Raw genomic sequence first — 20126 nt, forward strand, 5'->3', positions numbered from 1 at the left:
TAGAGTCGGTCGCTTGACTTTGGACCACAGCTCCCAGAATGCAGCGCGCCTCTACACGGGCTTGTTTGTTCGCGCATGCGTCCCTAGAGGTTCCGAGGGCAGGCGGGATTCACTTCCGGCAGCCAGCTGCGGGCCATGGTAAGAAGGCGGTTGTGGGGGTTTGGGGGAGGTGATGTGCTTTGGGGGGTTGGGGTAGACCGGGGAGTGGCAGGCAGGACGCCTGGGTTTCTGACTCGGAGAATTCGAGGGAGGAAGCCCAGGCGTGGGTTACGCTTTGCTGTGTTCCGGCTACTGGGCCCTCCGTAGGTCACGTGGCTTAGGAATAGCGACGGCTGAAACTGCCCGAGCGCGCACCGTGCGTCGGGCGCAGTGTAGAGGACTCTTAGCATCATTTCCTCTGTCCCTTTGCTGTTAACCCCCCTTTTGGAAGATGAAGAAACGAGGGCTAGAGAGGTTGACTAAGTTGCCCAAGGAACTATGGCTAGTGACGGTTGGAGCTGGGTTGGAAACCCACATGTGGCTCCAAGGCCCAGAACTTTTTCCACTGCGCTATCTAAGGTGTAGAACTGTGCGCCTAGTAACATAGTCCCTTCTCCTCCTCTGCTACTCCCAGCACCTAAGCTAGCTCATAAACCTGACAGGCTTGGACAGTTATTGCCGTAGATACTTCTTGCTCCAGTTCCCTGCAACCACCCTGATTGTTTAGTTTATTGGGGAAATGCCCACACCTCCTTGTGGCTCCAATGCCCAGCAGAGTGCCAGACTCAGAGTTGACCCTCCCTAGGTATTTATTGAGTGAATGCAGGCTGGCCTTCCATTTTCTGTACCTTCTTGGAACTGCCTGGAGGTTAGAGAAACAGTTTGAAGGCCAGGCTTGGCCTTAGTCATTAGCTGTCTATCCTTGGGCAACTTTCTTACCCTTTCTTGGCTTGCTTTCCTCAGTGGTGATTTTTCTTGTGCATAGCTGTCGTGAAGAGCACTTGAGGTAAAGCATCTGGCTTCGTCTCTGGTGGTAATGGCGACCTTACAGGATGGGTAGGAGCCTTCATGTGAGAAACTTTGCAGATATTCGTTGTTGTGATTAGTATGGTTGAGTTATGTGAGAGAAACAGTCTTCTTTCTCCAATTCAGGCTGTCGTCTTCCGAGCTGTACCCAGGTTGTGGGGACCAGTTTCGTGGGGAAGGCCTCTCCATGGGCTCTGGTGCTGCAGTGAGCAGGCTCCCAGGAGGTGTGTGGGGACCAGGCCACCTACCTTGAAGGAGAAAACACCACACGCAGAGAAAGAGAAATTCCAGATTGTCTACCGGTTTGATGCCATCAGAGCCTTCGGGTATGTGTCTCGGCTGAAGGTGGCACAAACAGCCATGACTGTGGTGGCCCTGCCCCCAGGCTTCTACTTGTACTCCCAGGGCCTCATGACTCTTGACTCCCTGTGCCTTGTGTCTGGGATAGCTGGCTTCGCCCTGGCCATGCTGTGCTGGATGAGCTATTTCTTCCGGAGGCTGGTGGGGATCCTGTACCTCAATGAGTCAGGCACCATGCTGCGGGTGGCTCACTTGACCTTCTGGGGCTGGCGGCAAGATACCTACTGCCCTGTGGCTGATGTGATCCCCCTGACGGAAACTAGGGACCAACCCCAGGAAGTGTTTGTGCGAATCCAGCAGTACAGCGGCAAACAGACCTTCTATCTTACCCTGCGCTATGGACGCATCCTGGACAAAGAGCGTTTCATGCAGGTGTTTGGGATCCTGGACTCACTCAAGTGAACAGCTGGGAGCTGGGTTTCTGAAAAGCTATGGGTGGCCTAGATCTTTGCCAGGAAGAATGAGGGTGCAGGCAAGTCTGTAGATGGGGATCAAGCAGCTGGAGTCTTTGCCAGGGCCGCTGGGAACTTGTCTTTTGGGATGAGATTCATGAGGCCAAAGCAAGGAACCAGGTTCAGAAAAAAGATCCTTAGTTCACATTCTTCACTGCACTTATGTGTGACGCTAAGTCAAATAGTGACCAGTTTGTGGAGGAAGCTGTGTCAAGCTCATCCACACAGTACACTGCTGGGAAATCAGAAGACAGAAGTGTGACTGGGGAGCACAGGATTTGTCAGTTCTCAATTTCCTGTCCAGGGCGGGTTATTGAATCTCTGTAAATGTTGGTTTTCACATCCAAGAAATGGAGAGTCCTGCCTGTCTCTTGAGATGGGTGTAAGAAGAAACGATCAAATTTATGCTTTAAACTTGAGTGCTTTGGAAACTCATCAGGGCTGAGCAAATAGTAACTTAGCATTAGGTCAGAGGTCATGGCCCAGTGAAAGGCTCCCAGGCAGTCAGGAGGGCTTTCCACTCATGTGCAGAGCAGTGGAAGGACTGACACGAACTTGGAGCACGGTCTTTTCATCCTCGGGCATGGTCGCTGCACACTGCTTGGACAGGGATGACATCCGTGTGAGCTCAGTGCCCCAGCCGGGGTTGTGTTCACCCACACATCTGGGGCCTCTCATATTTGGAAGGCTCTGCAGCTTAATAAAGTCAGATGGACTATATGCTGATATGTTATTTTATGAACTGAAACCAACTAAATGTGCCCTCTTCTCTCTTAGTATGTATTTACTATAGAAAATTTGCAACAAAGGAAGATAATCTTTATAATTCTACCACTTAAAAGTAAATAACTAAATGTTTTGTGTAGACTTCAGTTTCCTTGTAAACATAGATGTTATACTGCAATACTGCAAATGAAATTGGGTTTTTATTTTGCTTATGTTATAACACAAGATTGTCTCAGTTATAAACTCATTTTTAAAAATCCAGAAATTATACAATATGCCAGTGAGTGGATGTAGCTGAGTCCTTGTAACCTCTTTTGGTCATTCCCATTTTTTTCATTGTTATAAATATACAAATATCAACTATGTTGGTCAGATCTCTTTGTGTAGACTGAAAATAGCATTTTGAGAAAAATGGCTGTTCTATCCAAGGTAACACCAAAGAAGTTAGATTTTTAAGATCTACTCCATGTCAGAAGCAAGTGGAACTTGTAATTCAAGACCCTTCGTCCCTGCAGTCTTCCCTATCAGTCATTCTACCCAAAGCTCTGGGTATCTGCCAGGTGCCAGACACCGCTTGGTGCCAAGGATACCACGGTTCATCACAGAGGCGGCCTTGCCTTTGAGGGGTCTGCAGTTGAGTGTCTTGTGGGAGGACAGACAGACAAACCTATGTCATGACAAGTGGTGACGAGTGCGGTGGAAAAGCAGGGTAGTCGGAAGAAGGGACATTGAAGCAGAGACCTAAGTTATAAGTAGGATGCAGGCAGAGTTGGTTTCAGACGGAGGGAACTGCCAGTATGAGTTGGGGCAGAGCCTGGTGCATTAGTGAAGGAACAAGGGGGGCGGGGAAGGAGTAAGGCCAGGAGGCCTGCCTTGGGGGGGGATTTTGAATTTTACCCTTGTCACTGTAGGAAGACGTCGAAGGTCAGAGAAAGGAACTAGAGCTAAAAGAAAATTTTGTTTTTTCTTTTTTTTTTTTAAAGATTTGTTTTTTATTTCTTTATTTCCCTTTCCCTGTGCCCTCCTCCGCCAGTTGTCTGCTCTCTGTCCATTCGCTGTGCGTTCTTATGTCCGCTTGCATTTTTGTCAGCGGCACCCAGAATCTGTGTCTCATTTTGTTGCGTCATCTTGCTGCGTCAGCTCTCCAGGTGTGCAGAGCCATTTCTGGGCAGGCTGCACTTTCTTTTGCACTGGGCGGCTCTCCTTACGGGGCACACTTCTTGTGCATGGGGTTCCCCTACGCGGGGTACACCCCTCCATGCCAGGGCACTCCTTGTGTGCATCAGCATGGGTCAGGAGGCTCTGGGTTTGAACCTTGGACCTCCCATATGGCAGGCAGACGCCCTATCTGCCCTATCCGTTGGGCCAAACCCACTTCCCTCTTTGTTTTTTCTTGAGAACAACAGGAGACAGCTTTTTTTTTTTTTTTGGAACTTGAGGGATAGTGGAGGGATAAACCAGAAAGAATTTGGGTCCCTGAGGAATTCATGGAGCAGAGTTGTCACATTAGACCTGGGCTGCCTGCCTCTGGATTTTGTGAGAGAAATAAAGCTGCTGTAATTTTTGTGTTTTTCTGTCATTTGAAGCCAAATCTAATTTTTTAAAAAGTTTAAACATAATCATGCTTACAGAAATATACTTGTATCGATTAATAGGATGCAATTAACGTCTAACTCAGACACAACTACTTTGTTTACTCATTTTTAGTTAAAGATGCAGAGGAAAGGACATGGGCTTCCTGATTCGTTTGTCATTAAAATTACATTGCTTATTAGTCCCCGTCCACGTGAGAGAGGGCTTGGGGGGAGGTCAGTGTGATGGTGTCCCTCATGCTGGCACCCACTGCCAGGCTGTGCACCCCCATAGCTTTCCTAGATACTGGGCTCAAGTGGTGGGGGCGGCATGTGTATGCTCTCAGCATGCAGGACTCTTACAAAGTGAGACCAAGAGCCAGGCTGGGGGCCCGGAGCCGTCCAGAAGTGCTGATTCTTTCTTCATGATAAGTGCCAGGTGATTTCATTGACTTGGGCTCTAACTCTGGCTCTACTTTGAAAGTAGACGGGGATCCCCGTCTCGCTCCTTCCACCGCCACCACCCTGATCCAAGCCAGCCGCACCTCTCTGGATTGTTACAATCTGCTGCTTCCATCCAGCTCTACCAGAGCCTGTTCTCCCAGCAGCAGGGAGATCCTTCAAGAATGTCCACATGGCTGTAAAAGCCAGTCCTCACAGTGGCCTATGAGGCTCAGCATGGTTTGGCCTGAACCATCCCTAACCCTCTCCCTTCCTCCACAACTCTGCTTGAGATCAGTCAGGCACACTGACCTTTGTCCTGCCTCAGGACCTTTGCATCCACATTCCCTGCCTGGAAAGACTTCTCCCTAGACACCTGCAGAGGACTCCTTTTCTTCAATTCTTCCTCTGTATAGTTGGGACAAGAAGCTGTAGTGCAGATCCAGTTATGTAACAGTCTTAGACATGTGATAGCCGCATTCCCGTTTTTTTCCTTATTAAAAATTTATTCATTTATTTCTCCCCACCTACTTGCCATTTGCACTTGCTGTGTGTTTGTCTGTCTTGTTTCTTTTAGGAGGCACTGGCAACAGAACCTGAGACCTCCAATATGGGAGGGAGGTGCCCAATGGCTTGAGCCACTTCCACTCCCTGCTTTGTTGTATCTCTTGTTGCGTCAGCCTGCTGCGCCTGCCCAGCATGCCAGCTCACTGTCTTCTTTAGGAGGCACCAGGAACCGAACTAGGGACTTGCCATGTGGTAGGCAGGAGCTCAGTCCCTTGAGCCACACCCACTTCCCACTGCATTCCCTTCTGAACCTATTTCTCATGTGCTTCTTGGCCCCTTCTGTGACTAACTGTGAACCTCTTCCCTACAAAGAAAAAAACAGTCTGTGACTATGAAATGTCTTAAGAGGTATGCATGATTTGACGACCTCATTAAAATAAAAAATTCATCTAGCCCTTGATCTTCCTCACCCCTGCAGATGCAGGCTGAGTAGATCTGGGGTGGCTCCTAGGAAGCTTTTTTACAAGCTTGAAGCCAATTCTGAAATACAGCCAGGTGGGGAATTTCTGAAATCGACTGCCAAGATAGAAGACACCAGACACCAAAGTGGACACGCTGCTGTGGACATTGTATTCCTGGGCCAATTTTTTTTTTCTGTTTTTTGTTTGTTTGTTTGTTTCAAGAATGGCCCTTCAGCCCTGATTTCATGTGTAGAATCACCTGGAAAACCTTTTTAAAATACCCGGGTGCAGGCATTGCTATTTGAGAGGTTCCCCAGATGATTCTAATGTGCGGGGCCAGGGTTGACAAGTCACTTTTAAGCCTGCAAAGATGAGCCCTGATGCTCTCCAGGCGTGGCATGAAAGAGACTCCAATTAAGTGGGGGGTCTGCTGCCACGGAACCAGCAGAGGGTGCACAGAACAAGCGCATTATTCCATCCATTTGTTCCGGAGCTAAAACCACGGATCTTGGACAATGGCAAGTGGTTTAGGCCTTCTGCAGCAAAATGACAAAGGTCACCTGGCTTAATCTTTGTGAACTCTGGCAGACCTGGGGCATTCCCCAGTGACTTAGGCTTCTCCAGGAGTTCCAGAGCACTTCCCAATGTTTTCAGAATCGCCCTCTGGGACTTTTACCCTTCCCCCAAACCGGGAGGTGGACTGTGAAGCAGCTTTTTTGGAAAATGAAGTGGTTTTAGATTTGGGTGGTGGATATATCAGTGATTTCCTACTTTAACAAGTTTCAAAATAATAATCCAATAGAAATCCTCAAGCATGCATATGAGAATGTTCATTGAAGTGTTTCTAATGGCAAAAAAAGACAAAGCGAAAAAACCCAGGCAACTAAATGAAAAAACCTGGAAAACCTGAATTTCCATAAGCAGGGGGTCCTGTTAAATGACAGTACATCCATATGGTGAAATATAGGCCTTTAAAGAGAACATCCTTGAACTATATCTGCTGGTGTGGGAAGATGACTGTGGAGTAGCATTACAGGAAAGGAGCGAATTGTAGAACAGTCCACTTCTGTGTGATCTTGTATTTTTTTTTTTTAATACATTCCAAATTGTACCTCTGGGGAGAGGATTGGAGGTTTGCAGGTGGCATGAGGTGAAGTGAAGCTTCACTTTCAGCTTTATAACCCCTAATAGTCTTTAAATTTTTCAATAAGCCTGCCATTCTTCTTAACAAGTGAAGGAAAAAATCTGTAATAAACACCATCTCTGCTTCCATCCCTTCCCCCTCACAGCTTTCTAGGCCAGGAAGTTTCTCAAGATGAATTCTAGTGCTGGACTTAGAAGCCAAGTCAATCAAGTAGGAAACATTCCGCAACTGAAAGTACCTGTGATGTAACCATGTTTGTCTTCTGTTGAGCAGGTTTCCTCCACCACGTCCCTGCAACTGAAAGTACCTGTGATGTAACCATGTTTGTCTTCTGTTGAGCAGGTTTCCTCCACCACGTCCCTGTGCCCTGAGGCAGGGTAGGTGGTTTGAGCGTCCAAACCACGTGGGGGCTGCTGCGGCTATCTCACTCCCCCACTCACGCCTGGGTAAGGCACCCCACAACAGATCTGGTGGGCCTAGCAACAGTGATGAGCTTAACAGGGAACTGCAGTTGGGAGCTTCCCTTTTGTTGCTGTTTTCTGACTTCAGGATCCCTGAGTCCCTAAATGGAAAGTACCAAGGTCCCTTTGAACCCCAGGTAGAGTCCAAGTTTTATGGTCTTGTTGTGACCCTGTGGCATTCAACTGTAACAGCTGCGCCTGATTAGAGTTAACCAGGCAGAGCCGAGACCACCTGGCCATGCTTGTGCCCACACCAGTGACAAAGCATTCATTTTACTGCTTAACGGTTCAAATATCTCCCAGGATTCTGTTGGGCTTTACTTAGGTTGGGAATTAGATTTAATATTTAGGAATGGGAACTTAACTGAAAGAAAGAGAGGTTTGTTGTTTAGCGCTATGTGTGAGACCCACTTGTCCATTTATGGAGATAAAGCAGCAAAATGAGCTACCCTATAGCATCTACCATCAGCCAGGTGATTATGACATGATTTTATTTAACCTTCCTGGCAACCATGCAGACCAGTGCAGGTAGGGTATTCCCCCAAGCTGTGCCTAAGAGGTACATAATAGGTGCTTAGTAAATACTTGTCAGATAACTATTTAACAAAGCCACTTTCTGATCCCAAAAAGGCCACATTCACGCTGATGTTCCCATTATAAATTTTTTTAATTTAAGAATACTGATTAACACAGGAAACAGATTCAATTCATGGATTTGCACATGTGGTCATCAGTTACACTGTAACATGTCAATTTCTTCACCATTTATTGGCACTGTCAACAGAATACTGTAAACAAGATCACTTTGAATGCTTAAGTCTGCGAGGTTCCCTAGTTATGGTTTTCTACCATGAGCTGATATATATAGATAGATAGATATCGATATATAGATATATTAATGTGCACAATTTTGCATGGTTACTGAGTGTCAGTAAAAATTATAAAAAACACCCATTTATAATAAAAGTGAGGATGTGCTAAGACTTGCTGTTACTGGATCTTGTTTTCTGTAAAATTGACAAGACTTACTACAGACATTTGCTAAAATCGATGGCACTAACGTGTGATGGATGTTTCCAGACCAGGGGCCCCAGAAGCACGTTTTCATGCACCCTGCCCTGTATGGCTACCTATTTGCTGCCCCACCCCCAGTTTTCACCAACCTCTTCCAAATTTCTATACCTTGAGATCTGCAGAGATTTCTTTTCCTTGAAATTCTTCCAGCTATAGCCCCACCCCCAAAAGAGGATGTTTCAGTAACTCATTGTGCCCTGAGTCAACAAGCACTAGTTGATAAATGGCTTTTTTTTTTTTAAATAATAAATTTTCTTGGTAAAGAGTGAATAATAAGTCTAGAAATGACTTTCCAGATAAAATGATTCCACTCATCTGTCAGTGCCCAGTGGGGGGAGAACAAAATATTGGAGCCACTCTTTCCACCTAAGAGAGTCAAGTTTCTGCTTGTGCCCTGGCTTAAAACCCTTCACAATGCCAGGAACTTTAGTGAATGTTTGTATCCAATGTTGAAGTTCTCAGGAGAGAGAATTCTTTAGCCAATGAATAAATTTGGTTCAGTTTGCCTTTGGTTGGTTGGTAAATAAGGCCCTGGAGCCTGGGGATATTGCCCGTGGACTCTGGCTCCCCACTGAAAGGTGTGAGAAAGTGAACTGCTGTGCCTTTGCACATGCTGTAGCCTTTCTACAATGCTCTTCCTTGCCTTGCCTGCTAGGTGAACTCCTGCTCATTCTGCAAAACCCTGCTCAAATGCCACTTCCTCCCCGGAACCTTCTCTGACCCTCCTTAGGTGGACTGAGGCAATCCCGTCTGATTTATGGACACTTGACATACACCTCTGTGATAACACCTGCCATTCCGCTTTAATTACTGCTTTAAGAGTTGCTGTCCCCAGTGGGATGAGAATCCCTTTAGAGCAGGGGCTGTGTTTTATTTCATCTTTATATTCCTAGTGCTGAGTACAGGACATGGGATGGAGCAGGTCTTTAATGAAAGTTTGATGAATGGGTGGATGCATAAATGATACGCAAATGAGGAAACCTTGCAGAGAGAGGGAGGTACACATCACCGTTTAGTTGGCAGTACAAATGGCCTAAGCATGGCAGGACTCTTTATTAAAAGCAACCGATTAGCACTGACTTCAGGAATGAAAAGTGAACCAGACTCCATGGATCTTTTCATGCCTGGCGAACATGTTAGTGCCTTTCATTCCTCAACAAAAACAGGTCAGTGATCAAGTCTAAAATGGGAGGCTAAAAACAAACACTGGGATCTCTGGATGATTAGTTATTAAAAGAAGGAAGTGCTGAATCAGGAACCTAGATAGGCCTATCTTCTAAAACACTCAACCAAGGCACCAGGAGATGAAGTGGCTTCTTTTTGAACAGAAAGAAAAGCCAGACTTTCGTATTCTCCCCCCTAGACGATACTTCAACACTGTAGAGCTGTCTAGAAGGAGCATTTGAGGTCAAATCCATTCCAAGGATGTCTAGCCTCCAGGAGAGATAATTTAGCCTCAGCCACAGCTCGATGAAGCATTGAAGTATCATCTGCCTGTAATCTCCATATTTATCTCAGGAAAATCTCTAATTTCATTTGGCAAGTACAAGGACACCAGCTTGAGTCAACAGGCTATTTTTCCATGCCCGGAGCTCCAGTGCCTTTAATTCGTCATGCTTCCCTCACGAAATCTGGTCCAGCATCTGACCCCTCTGATGAAAAGTGAAGCAAAGGTGATGAGCGAGAGCTAGAGGAAGAGGCTCCCAGGGTGAAGGGGTCACAAAAACCAGAGCCTGGAAGCCCCCAGGCAGGAGGAAGCGGCTCTGCTGCCCCCGCCCCTGGGCTCACCACCCTCCCAAGCGACTGCCCTGTGCTTCTGACCTTTAGGCTCAAGTGTCTCCCCCTGGTTGCTCCAGAGGTCTAGGGTGACAGTGCGCAAGTGACGACCAGCAGGTGAGGGTTTGGGGAATGGGGGGCGGTGAGTAAGGACAGCCAGGGATGCTGCCGAGAGATCCTCCAAGGGCAAGGCCACGCCAAGGACAGAAGTCACAGTGGAGAATCCCCGCTGCGTCAAGGCGAGGGCCCCCAGTCGTAAGGCCACCCCCCAGCTCCACCCTAGGGTCTCTTTCCCTGCCTCACGTGGCCTGCCCTGTCCCTCCCTGAATGTGCGTGGAGGTTTGCACAGGGCGGAGGGGAGCGGGCCTCCTTGCTCACAGAACACGGCAGCTGAGATGCACCAGGACCTACGAGCACAGGCCCCATGCCCGGACTGGCTTCCAGAGAAACTGTTGGTGGCAAGGGTGGGCAGAGGCAGGGCCAGGGCTGCCCCAGCCCTTCCCGAAAGACTGCGTCCAGGGCTCAAGCAGAATCTCCGGGCTTAAACCAGGATGCTCCGCAAGGAGGACGGGCAGAACCAGCCCCTCCCGCCCCTGCCCTCCCGAGACCACCCAGCACTTCCCTCCTCCGCACAGAACCGTCAGTGTGCGCACTCGCCTCTGATACTTTACGTGAAAACATGAATTAGGCAAACTAATCACTTTGACAACTGCTGAGGTTGGGGCTTCCTCGGAGTGTGGGTGGAAATGGCTCCTTTACTTGAAGTCGGCTAAGATGTCGCTGAAAATATTGAGGAACAGGTGCGCGTGGTGGTCCCTGAAGACCAGAGTGGGGCGGAACCGGATGGACTTGTCGCCGCAGCCCCCCAACACCACACCTGGGGAAGAGGCAGAGGGAGGTCAGGCGCTCGGGCCCCGGGGGTTGCTCGCTGGGGCACTGGAAGGGTGTCTAGTCGGGCCCCACTGGGGCCGCTGACGCGTCCACTTACCGTTCTGCCACCCAGGCATCCATCTGTCCTTCCTCCCACCACCCAGGCGTCCATCTGTCCTTCCTTCCGCCACCCAGGCGTCCATCTGTCCTTCCTCCTGCCCACCCATCCTTTCCTCTTAGCCATCTCAGCCACCATTTCCCCTTTCTTCCAGCTGTTAGTTACTCCATCCCTCTGTGCTCCCTCCCCATTCCTTTCTTCCTTGCAATCCTGAATGCCCAACTAGGTCTGGTGATAGAGAAACCCTGACACCAAGTGCCCCGCCTTCCAGAAACTCACAGCGTGAGGGGGAAAAAGTAAGTCCACAAGTCCTGGGCTTCCCTGGAAGAGCCCTCACTGAGGGACTTGTCATTCACCAGCTGGGCCTCTGGCCTCGGTCACTTAGCATCGCTGAGGCTCATTTACTAAACGCGGCTCTTCTCCCCGCCTTCAGGGTGGCTGTAGGGCTTCTCCAGGACTAAGGATGCATCAAAGCCTCAGAGCCATTCTTGCTCAGATCTCACCACATTATCGACCCCTCCCTAGTCTTCCCACAGCTCTTAGGACATCCAGAATCTTGGACCTGGCCCACAGGTCAAGGTGGTGGGGCCAGCATGGCCTCCCCCACCCCAGCATCATCCCCAGACCACCTGCCCCTCACCCCGACCACCCCTAACTACGTTTCGCCCTCACACCGTGGAACATGAGGCACTCGGCTTCTCCTCCCGACCCCTACCTTTGTTTCTGGCTAATAAGATGAGTTTATTCCGGATGGAATCATCTGGAGTGTCGAAGGAGCAAAAGGTACCTCGTCCTCTCGCTCTGCTGATGAGATGGGGGTACCGGGCCTGCAACGGGGGGACAGGGCAGGGTCAAAACCTACGTGCGTGTCCCAGAAGGCTGAATGGCTGCAGTTCTCAGATGCACCTGCTGTCCAGCCTTTGCCTGGACCAGCAGGGACCACCGTGGGGTTAAGAGGTTTGGTCCCGGAGATGTAGTCCTGGGATCAAAATCCTGCTTTGCCTCTTTCTCACTGTGCAGCCTTGGATGAGGTCCATGCCTCAGTTTCCTCTTCTGTAAACCAAAGGATACTGAGGCCGCTGACCCCAACGGGCGGTGTGGGGATTCGGTGAGCCCGGGGTTACGTGAGTCCTAAGCCCATGCCTGGCACCTGGTAAGTGCCCAGTAGGGGTTAGCCACCCTTATTAGCTCTTCTTCTAGGACAGTGCTGGTTCTTCTAGAAGAAAAGCGCATCCTCACTCAAGGCTTTGAGATTGAGTCTAGACCAGGGGATACTGGCCCCTCGCCATTCGTCCCATGAAGGGCAGCAGACGGGGGGTTGGACGACCCCACATACTTTCATGGTGCTGGGTGGGGAAGTGTTCTCTCCTCCCAGATCCTCGGAGAAATGAGGGATATGGCCATATTCTGGCAATGTGATAAAGGCCGCTCGTCCACTCGCCAGGCCAGCCCCTGGGTTCTGCTGTGTTCCTGGCTCCTGGCTGCACCCGTGAAGAAGGACCCACTCTGGTCTCCACAGGGGAGGAGGCCGGGAGCAAGCTCTCCCGTTCCACCTAGTGCGGGATGGTGGGACGCCCCCAGCCCCTCCACGCCAGGCCCTCGCCGCTGCCCCGAGGCAAAGTGGCTTGCAGGCGACCTGTCTGCAGACAGACCCGGCTTTGGCGGCCCGTTTGTCTAGCTAACTCCTTTAGGGCCTGTGCCCCACAGCGTTATTGTTGGATCTGAACCAAAGAGCTTATTAAAGCACCTAGTATAGTACTGGTTATTATTACCCTCCTCCTCGCTTCACCACCATCACCCCCTGGGCGGTTCTGCTCAGGTCACGGGTGGCTGGAGACTTCCAGATCTCGTGGGGAGGGGGCTCTGCACGACCAGCCAGCTGGGACACAAGACACCCACCGAGGTTCTCCCTGGCAGCCCCACCCACGTCTGGGAGAATCACGTTTACTGTTTGTGTGGGTACGTGTTGGGCAGGGGGTTTGGCATAGCAAAGGCCCACAGAGCTGTCCTGTCCAATGCAGAAACCACGAGCCACACGTGGCTGCTTCAAACAGAGATGTGTGCTAAGTATAAAATACACGCTGGATTCCCAAGACTTTGTATAAGAAAAAGAATGTGAAATATTGCATTAGTTTTCATTACAGGTTGAAATGATAATATTTTGGACATAATAGGTCAAGTAAAATCGGCTATTAAAATGAATTTCACTTTTTATTAACTTTTAATATGGCAGCTAGAAAATATTGAATGCCCCACGTGGCCCACATTATATTCCTATTGGACAGCTCACGCCAGGGTGCGTGAGCGCGCCAGGTAGCACAGAGGAGTGGGTGACTACACAGCGTGGAGGACAGGGCGGTGTTTGGGGAGGGATGTCTGAAGCTGGTTTCAAAAGAAAAATAGGAGTTTGGGAGCTAGGAACCGGGCTGGGAAGGCGTCTGGGATGCCAGAAAGAGAGCCCGTCCCACACGGCTGGAGAGCGAGTGCAGGGCCGGAGTGAGGCCCGGGGGGGGGGTACCTGGAGGTCCAGCAGCCCCGTGAGCAGGGCCTTCCCGGCGCGGGTCGCGTTGCTCAGCAGGTCCTCCCTCTTGATGACGCTGATGACCTCGGCCAGCAGCAGGTTCTTGGACGGGTCCCCCAGCCAGGTGTTGAAGATGCGGTAAGGCTGGAAGGGCAGGGGGCGTGGGGAGGGGCTCGCGCCAGGAGTCTCCCGAAGGCGCCCGCTTCTCTCCCAGGAGGCTCCCTAAACCAACCCGCTGAGCACCTGCCCGGGGCCGGGGGGCCGGCACGCCTGGACCCCCGACCACGGCAACCCTGCAGGAGGCGCTGCTGTGACGAAGAGCGTCCAGCCCTCGCCTGCCTGGGATTTCCCACGCCCCGGGAAAGCCCTGGGTCCCGGGGAAACCAAGGGGACCGGTCACCTTAGCTACTGTCCTCCTATTTTACAGGGGGGGAGCTGAGGGTCTGAGAGGTAAGAGACGTGCCCAGGGCAAATGCGGCTCCTAGGCGGCGGATCCTCAAGACCACCCACTTGCCCCTCCCACCTCTGCTAAATGTAGGTGTGTGGGTTTGTGTGATGGGGGAGAGGACAGAGACTTGCCCTCTTCCTTAGTAGAACCATGAATTATTCAGGGTGGCAGGGCACCCAGCTAAAACACACATCCCAGATTCCCTGGCATGGCCATTTGACTAGGTTCCACTCACTGTGGTGTAAATGAAAGTACTGACGTGGGATTCTGGGAACTATGCCAGAGATGAAGGGGAGGCACTATTTCCTTCCCTTTTCCCTTCCTAACTGCCTGGAATTGACATGTGATAGCTGGAGCTCCAGTAGCTATTTTGGACCATGAGGAAACACTGAGGGTGGAAACTATATGAAGGAATTGTAGAAGAAAGGATCCTGGGCCCCTGATGATGGAGAGGATTTGTGTCTGAGTATGTGCGCCTGTGTGTGTGTATGTATGTGTCTATGAGAAACTATGCACATGTGGCAGTAGAGTCTAAGTGGTTAGGTGCTTGGGCTCTGGCTCTGAATCCTGGCTTTGTCACTTACAGGCTGTGTGACCTTGGACACCTGGCTAACTTCTCTGTGCCCGATTCCTCATTAGTAGAATGGCGAAAACGGTGCCTAGCTGGTCAGAGTGTTCTGAGGACTAAAAGTGGACATGGTGGCCCAGAGCAAAGGCTCAGCCTGCCGCAGCAGCTCTCCGCGATATCCTTGTGCTCGCGCAGGGGGTGGCCTTGCAGAGCGGTGAAGATCACAACCACCCGCCCACCGGGCTGAGGCCTCGGAAACCCTCCGGGCAGGGGTGGTGTGGGCCCGGCTGCCCCATGCCCCACCCTGCCATGCACCCGCCCCAGGCTGCCTCGCCGCCCCGCCGCCCCACCCCGCCCCGCGCCCGGGCCACACTCACGGCGCTGGGCCGGAACTCCTCCTTGTGGAAGAAGCCGCCCGTCATCATCTTCTTGCTGAAGGTCATGAGGTCCGCGGGGTCCTCCAAGCCCCAGTGCTCGTGGGCCCAGAACTTGCCGGTGCAGCCGCCGCCCGTCTGGACCTCGTCCACCAGGAAGGCACAGCCGTGCTGGCCGGGGCGGGAGGGAGAGAGAGGGACGGTCCACACCCCGGAGAGGCCGGGGACGCAAGCCCTGAACCCCGGCTCCAGGCAAGGAGTCGTGGCTCCAGGAAACCTGCCAGAGGCCGTCAGAGCCCATCGGAACAGAGCACCCAGGCGGGGCCGTTCCCACCAGCGCTCCGGCTGGAAGTTTCCTGGAACCACTGGGACAAAACCCCAACATCCACCGCTCCCCGAAGCCAAGCAGCACCTCACTTGGCTCCAGCCTGTGCGGGGGCCAGCTCTGCTTATTGCCCAGACTCTTCTTTATTTAGTATTCGGGTTTAAATCAGCCGGCCTCACGCAGCTTTTATCTGGGTTGAGATGCCGGTTATTAAATCAGCATGTGAGAGGAACGTGAAATTTTTTCATTTTACACCCATGGGGTACGGAGCACACTGGCTAAGAGATGAGGCGAAGGCTTAGAAAGACATGGGGGTAGCTAAGGCGTTTCCAAGAGCCTCCTGACTGGGAAAGCCCCAGGTTCAGGTGGCAGGCCGGTCGGGGCTGATGGTGCAATAAGAATTTAGAGAATTCTCCATCTCCCCCGCCCCCCCGAACCTCTCTACCTGTGAGACGGACAGACAGCTGCAAGTTCACGAGGACTCCAAAGCTCAAGTGGAGCTAACCCTTCGCTCTGGAAAGCCACCCAGAACCGCGCGGGCCCCAGGCCACCGGGCAGCGTCCGCTGACCTTCCTGGAGATGTCCCTCAGCTTCCGGAAGAAGTCGTCGGACGCGTGGTTGTCCCCGCCTTCAGACTGGATGGGCTCCACAACAATCCCCGCCACCGTCCTCTTCTTCTTCCGGTATTTCACAATCAGATCTTCCACCTGGACTCCAGAAGGGAGGGGACGCTCCTGAGCAGGCGGCGTGGAGGGGGATGGGGTGTCCGCACACCCCTGCAGGCTACGCTAGACCTTCACCTGGGCGCCTGCCTCCCTCCCTCCCTCCGTGCACCTCTCAGGAGCCACACGTCTGGGTGGCGACTGGCCTTCTTGGGAACCGGGGCTGGCCCCTGTCAGGATACAAACCGGTAACTCGGGACGAGTTTAGCCTTCCAAAGCCTCGCTTTCCTGATTGGCAACGTGGCCCTCCTGACGGAATCTCCCCCAGGGGGCTTCGGGGAGGAGAAATGAGACACTCTGCCCCGGTGCCCACCCTGCAGAGGGGCCGCGGCCGCTCCAGGCAGCCAGCGCCGCCCCGTCATCACTGCTCTCATCGTCTTACAGTAATTGTTATTGTCGCTCTGTGCAGAGTCTGAATCTCGGCTTTATCCCCATTTGAAAAACAGTCAGGACACCCAGAGCGAGAGAAATCCAACCAGGGGTTGCGCGGAGTGGGGCTGGGTGGGGAATGACGGACTCCAAAGGGGCCCGAGGAAATTTTCTGGGGTGGTAAGAGACCCTAGTCGGGGTGACGGCTCTGCGAACGTGTATGTTTGTCCAAACTTACGGAAGTTTACGCTTAAAGCGCATGCACTTTACGGCACGTGAGCCACACTTTAATAAAGTTGAGGTCGGTTTTTGGAAGCGCCCCGTCTTAACAGGTGCGGTGCAGGAAGGCGCCTGATTGTGTCAAAGTGGTTCCATTTCTTGGGCTCTTGCTCTAAAGTGGATTTCATCAGGTAGCATTAAAGTAGCTATGATACTCACATAATTAAAGATGAGTAGTTATGAGACTTCATTAATAGTTTAATAATAAAGATGCATAATTAAAAAACCCAAACCAGGCCCCTAGCTAGAAGAACAAGGGACATTCCTTCTCCGTCCTTCAGAACTAAGGGGAAGTCTGGACCTGGTGCCTTCGGCCCGCGCCTCTGCTCATCGCCTCACGGAAGCACTCGCTGCTTTGCTTTGCTTTCGAAGCATCAGTTGTCCTCCCGTGGTTGTTCTCACACTCGTATTTCCTGCTAGCCCTGCATGACCCCGTGTGGCAGCCACGAGCCACGTGTGACTGGCGAGCACGTGACTCGTGGCTGGTCCAGACTCAGATGTGCCATGAGTGTAAAATACACACCAGACCGCAAAGACGGAACACACACACAAAGAAGGGGCAGCAGCTTATGAATATTCTAAAATAGCGGTTACGAGAGGAAGTCCTGCTCTTTTGGCTCTTTGGGCTCAGTAAAATGAGATTGAAATTAATACTGCCCATTTCTTTTGACTTTGTAAAAACGTGCTCCCTAGAAATGCTTAGCTGCGTCCTTGGCTCATGCTGTGTGTCCACTGGCCAGTGCGCTCTTCCACTTACACCGAACACCCCAGCACCTAGTTTAGCACCTCGTAGGTGCTCGATAAATATTGACTGGAAAGAGCGATGTGCTTAAGAAGGCAACCAGCAGCTTTATTCCAGCTCAAGTCCAAACCTGAAGAGTAAGCGCCATTTCCCCCCCAGCCCCAGAATCCTTCCAGCGTCTTCCACGGACCAGATTAAAAGGGGCTCTTCTGGTGGAAGTGGAGCAGGCGACGGGGCCGGCACTCCCTCCTCCCTCCCGTCCCCCTGCAGCCCCCAAGGCAATACAAAGACGCCCCTAGGCTCGGGAGAGAGACTGAGACCCGTGTCCTGGAGGGGCCCGTGGCGCCCTCTTCTTCACGAGCGACCCCACATCCTGCCTAAAATGCCCTTTGTCTTATTTTAGAGCCTTTGAAGCGTGCCCCAGACAAAGCCACATGATGCAAAGCTGGTACCAGAGGTGGGGAGATGTGCTGGGCGGCGAAGACCATGTGTCCCTCTTGAGGCCCCGGTCCTGAGAGGGGACGCCGAGGACGGGGAGCCTGGCTGTCCCCGCGTCCCCCTGGGCAGCCCCGCGCAAGTCGGCAGGGAACGGACGGGGAGGACGGCGGTGGGCTTTACCTCTTCCAGGCAGCGCGCCTCTTCCTGCTGGTTCTCTTTCACGAACTCCGCCAGCGGGTATTTCAGCTGCGGGAAGGGCGCGATGGGCCAGTCGAAGGAAGGGATGTCAATCTTGTGGATGGCTTTGGAGTGGGTGGTCGCTAAGCAACCTACAGCCAGCAAAACAGAAGAGCAGGTGCTGGGCTGGGGCGAGCGGGGAAGGGCTCTGTGGGGCAGACGGCTGTCCAGCCGACATCCCCAACGCCGGGGAGGCCTGCTGCCCCCACGGCCCACGGCCCGGACCTCTGACGCTGAAGCGGGACCTGGGAGCCCTTGGCTGTGTGTGAATTTGCTGTCTAATTTAAAAATACATATATTTTTATCAGAGAAGTTGTGAACTTAGGAAACAGTCATGCACAGGCGTAGAATTCCGCCACAGCAGCCCTCCACCAACAAATTACATAGTTGCAGAACATTTGTTACAGATGATGAGATCCTATCATCAGACTGTTACCCCTAACTGGTCCAGAGTGGACATTTGGCATCGTTTTTCCATATTCCCCTGTCATTAACACAGCATATCTTTGGCATTGGTGCACGAATATTACAGTATTGCTGTTAACTACAGGCCACAGGTGACATTCATTGCGCTTTTCCCATGCTTCCCCGTATTCTTACCACCTGGCAATAGTGACGTACGTTTGTTCTAGTTTACAGGACATTCTTGCATTTGGACCATGAACCACAATTCTCATCCACCTCTGGGTTCACCACATTATGCTTTCTAATTTATGACTGATTAAACAGAGGCTTTGAGAGAGACGAGGGTTCAAGTCCTGGCTGGGCCGCTGAATGGCCTGCGGCAGTTCCTTCTCTTGCCGGGCCTCTATCTCCCCCCACAAAGCCGGGCTAACAATCTCCACTCTGCAGGACACGCACTGATGGCCTGCGCAGCCCGCTGCACTGTTGCCGAGACTGAACGCCCCCCCGGGGTTTGCGCTGGCCCCTCCTTACCCATGGTCCTCCCGTGGAAGGCGCCCATGAAGGAGAGGATGCTGTAGTCAGGGCAGCCGGGTGCCTGGAACCAAGAAACGCAGGGGGTGGGTGGCGGCCGTGCAGACGGGGCGGCCATGCCGCTGCCCCCACCAACCCAGAGGCACCCCACGCTCTGCCGGGGGACGCTGGGCTCCTTCCCAGGCAGAAGGTCCAAACCGGGCCCTGAGGTCTCTGTACAGTCCACACATGTCATTTTTGCCCACACATTTAAGAACTTTAAAAAAAAAAAGGTCTTGCCAAATTTAAAAGTCAAAGTATTTCACATGAATAGCTGAACTTCTGGCTTCTCACAAGTTCTGCATCGCTGGGTCCATCCTTCTCCCGCGGTGACAGCCTGACCCCCGGCCTGCCTTCCTCCTTGGCATTGCCTGCCAGGCCTCTGGAGGTTTCTGAGTCTCCCCCCACCCCACCGCCATCCTCCCGCCCCTGCCCTCCCAGCTCCAGGCTGCCCTGGCTTCTTCAGCATTCAGGCCCAGCAGGCTGGAGATGAGGAACGGGGCCAGGGGCGCTGTGGGAAAAGCCCAGGCCTCTGGAGGAGGTCTGCTGGGCTCTGGCCGGGGGTGGGGGTGGCGATGGGGGCAGGACCCCCATTTTCCCTATTCTGGGGCAGCTGGTGCGGGAACTCCCAACCCCTTTGCGGCCCCAAGCAAATGCTGCAGTTGCCACTCCTTCCACTGTTTTCTGACCGCTCCACCCCACAAGGGAATCTGGCCGTGTTCCCAGTGCACTCAAGCAGAACTGCTGGGATGCCTCAGGAGCAACTGGGGGGTCCCGTGTGTGGGGTTCATGCAGCAGTTTCTCAGCCTGGCTCATCTCCATGGTGTCTCCAAGACCAGTCCTGGAAATAATTCCAAGGCCTCCTCTCCCAAATTTCAGAATACCCTCGTGGCATTTTTTTGTTTGCTGATTATAACTGTGATATACACACACTGCAAAACATTTGGGGGCAGCCACTAAAAAAGAGGAATTAGACCTTAAAAATGTTGGCAAGAGAGGATGCCCATGGATGTCAAGTGAGAGAAGGAGGTAGGACATAATCCATTTTTATTAAAAAATGGCGAGAAAGGTGTGGATGTATTTGCTAACAAGGAGAGATTAGGAAAATATTAAGAAAGTATAAAGGGGAAAAAAACCCCTCAGTTTCACCACCCAGAGGCAA

At 52.0% G+C, this 20126-nt stretch overlaps 2 protein-coding genes across 7 annotated transcripts in view; one reads left to right on the top strand and one right to left on the bottom strand.

The window, feature by feature from the left end:
* The first annotated feature begins 2 nt into the window (after window positions 1-2).
* TMEM186 (transmembrane protein 186) lies at window positions 3-8111 on the top strand. Its single transcript, XM_004456136.4, has 2 exons — window positions 3-138; window positions 1132-8111. Exons 1-2 carry the CDS (start codon window positions 136-138, stop codon window positions 1765-1767), a joined length of 639 nt encoding a protein of 212 aa, XP_004456193.1. The 5' UTR covers window positions 3-135; the 3' UTR covers window positions 1768-8111.
* ABAT (4-aminobutyrate aminotransferase) overlaps window positions 7777-20126 on the bottom strand; it is a 103174-nt gene continuing 90824 nt past the window's right edge. For all 6 annotated transcript variants that reach the window (XM_058286491.2, XM_058286494.2, XM_058286492.2 and 3 more), the window contains 7 exons: window positions 18926-18989; window positions 17933-18081; window positions 15772-15909; window positions 14881-15048; window positions 13485-13631; window positions 11682-11793; window positions 7777-10855 (listed from right to left, as the gene is read on the bottom strand). In XM_058286491.2, coding sequence (XP_058142474.1) covers window positions 10734-10855; window positions 11682-11793; window positions 13485-13631; window positions 14881-15048; window positions 15772-15909; window positions 17933-18081; window positions 18926-18989 — 900 coding nt within the window. In that variant the 3' untranslated portion in view covers window positions 7777-10733. The remainder of the gene's footprint in view (window positions 10856-11681; window positions 11794-13484; window positions 13632-14880; window positions 15049-15771; window positions 15910-17932; window positions 18082-18925; window positions 18990-20126) is intronic.

This window comes from Dasypus novemcinctus, chromosome 23 (genome assembly GCF_030445035.2).
Source record: "Dasypus novemcinctus isolate mDasNov1 chromosome 23, mDasNov1.1.hap2, whole genome shotgun sequence".
Taxonomy (NCBI): Eukaryota; Metazoa; Chordata; class Mammalia; order Cingulata; family Dasypodidae; genus Dasypus; species Dasypus novemcinctus.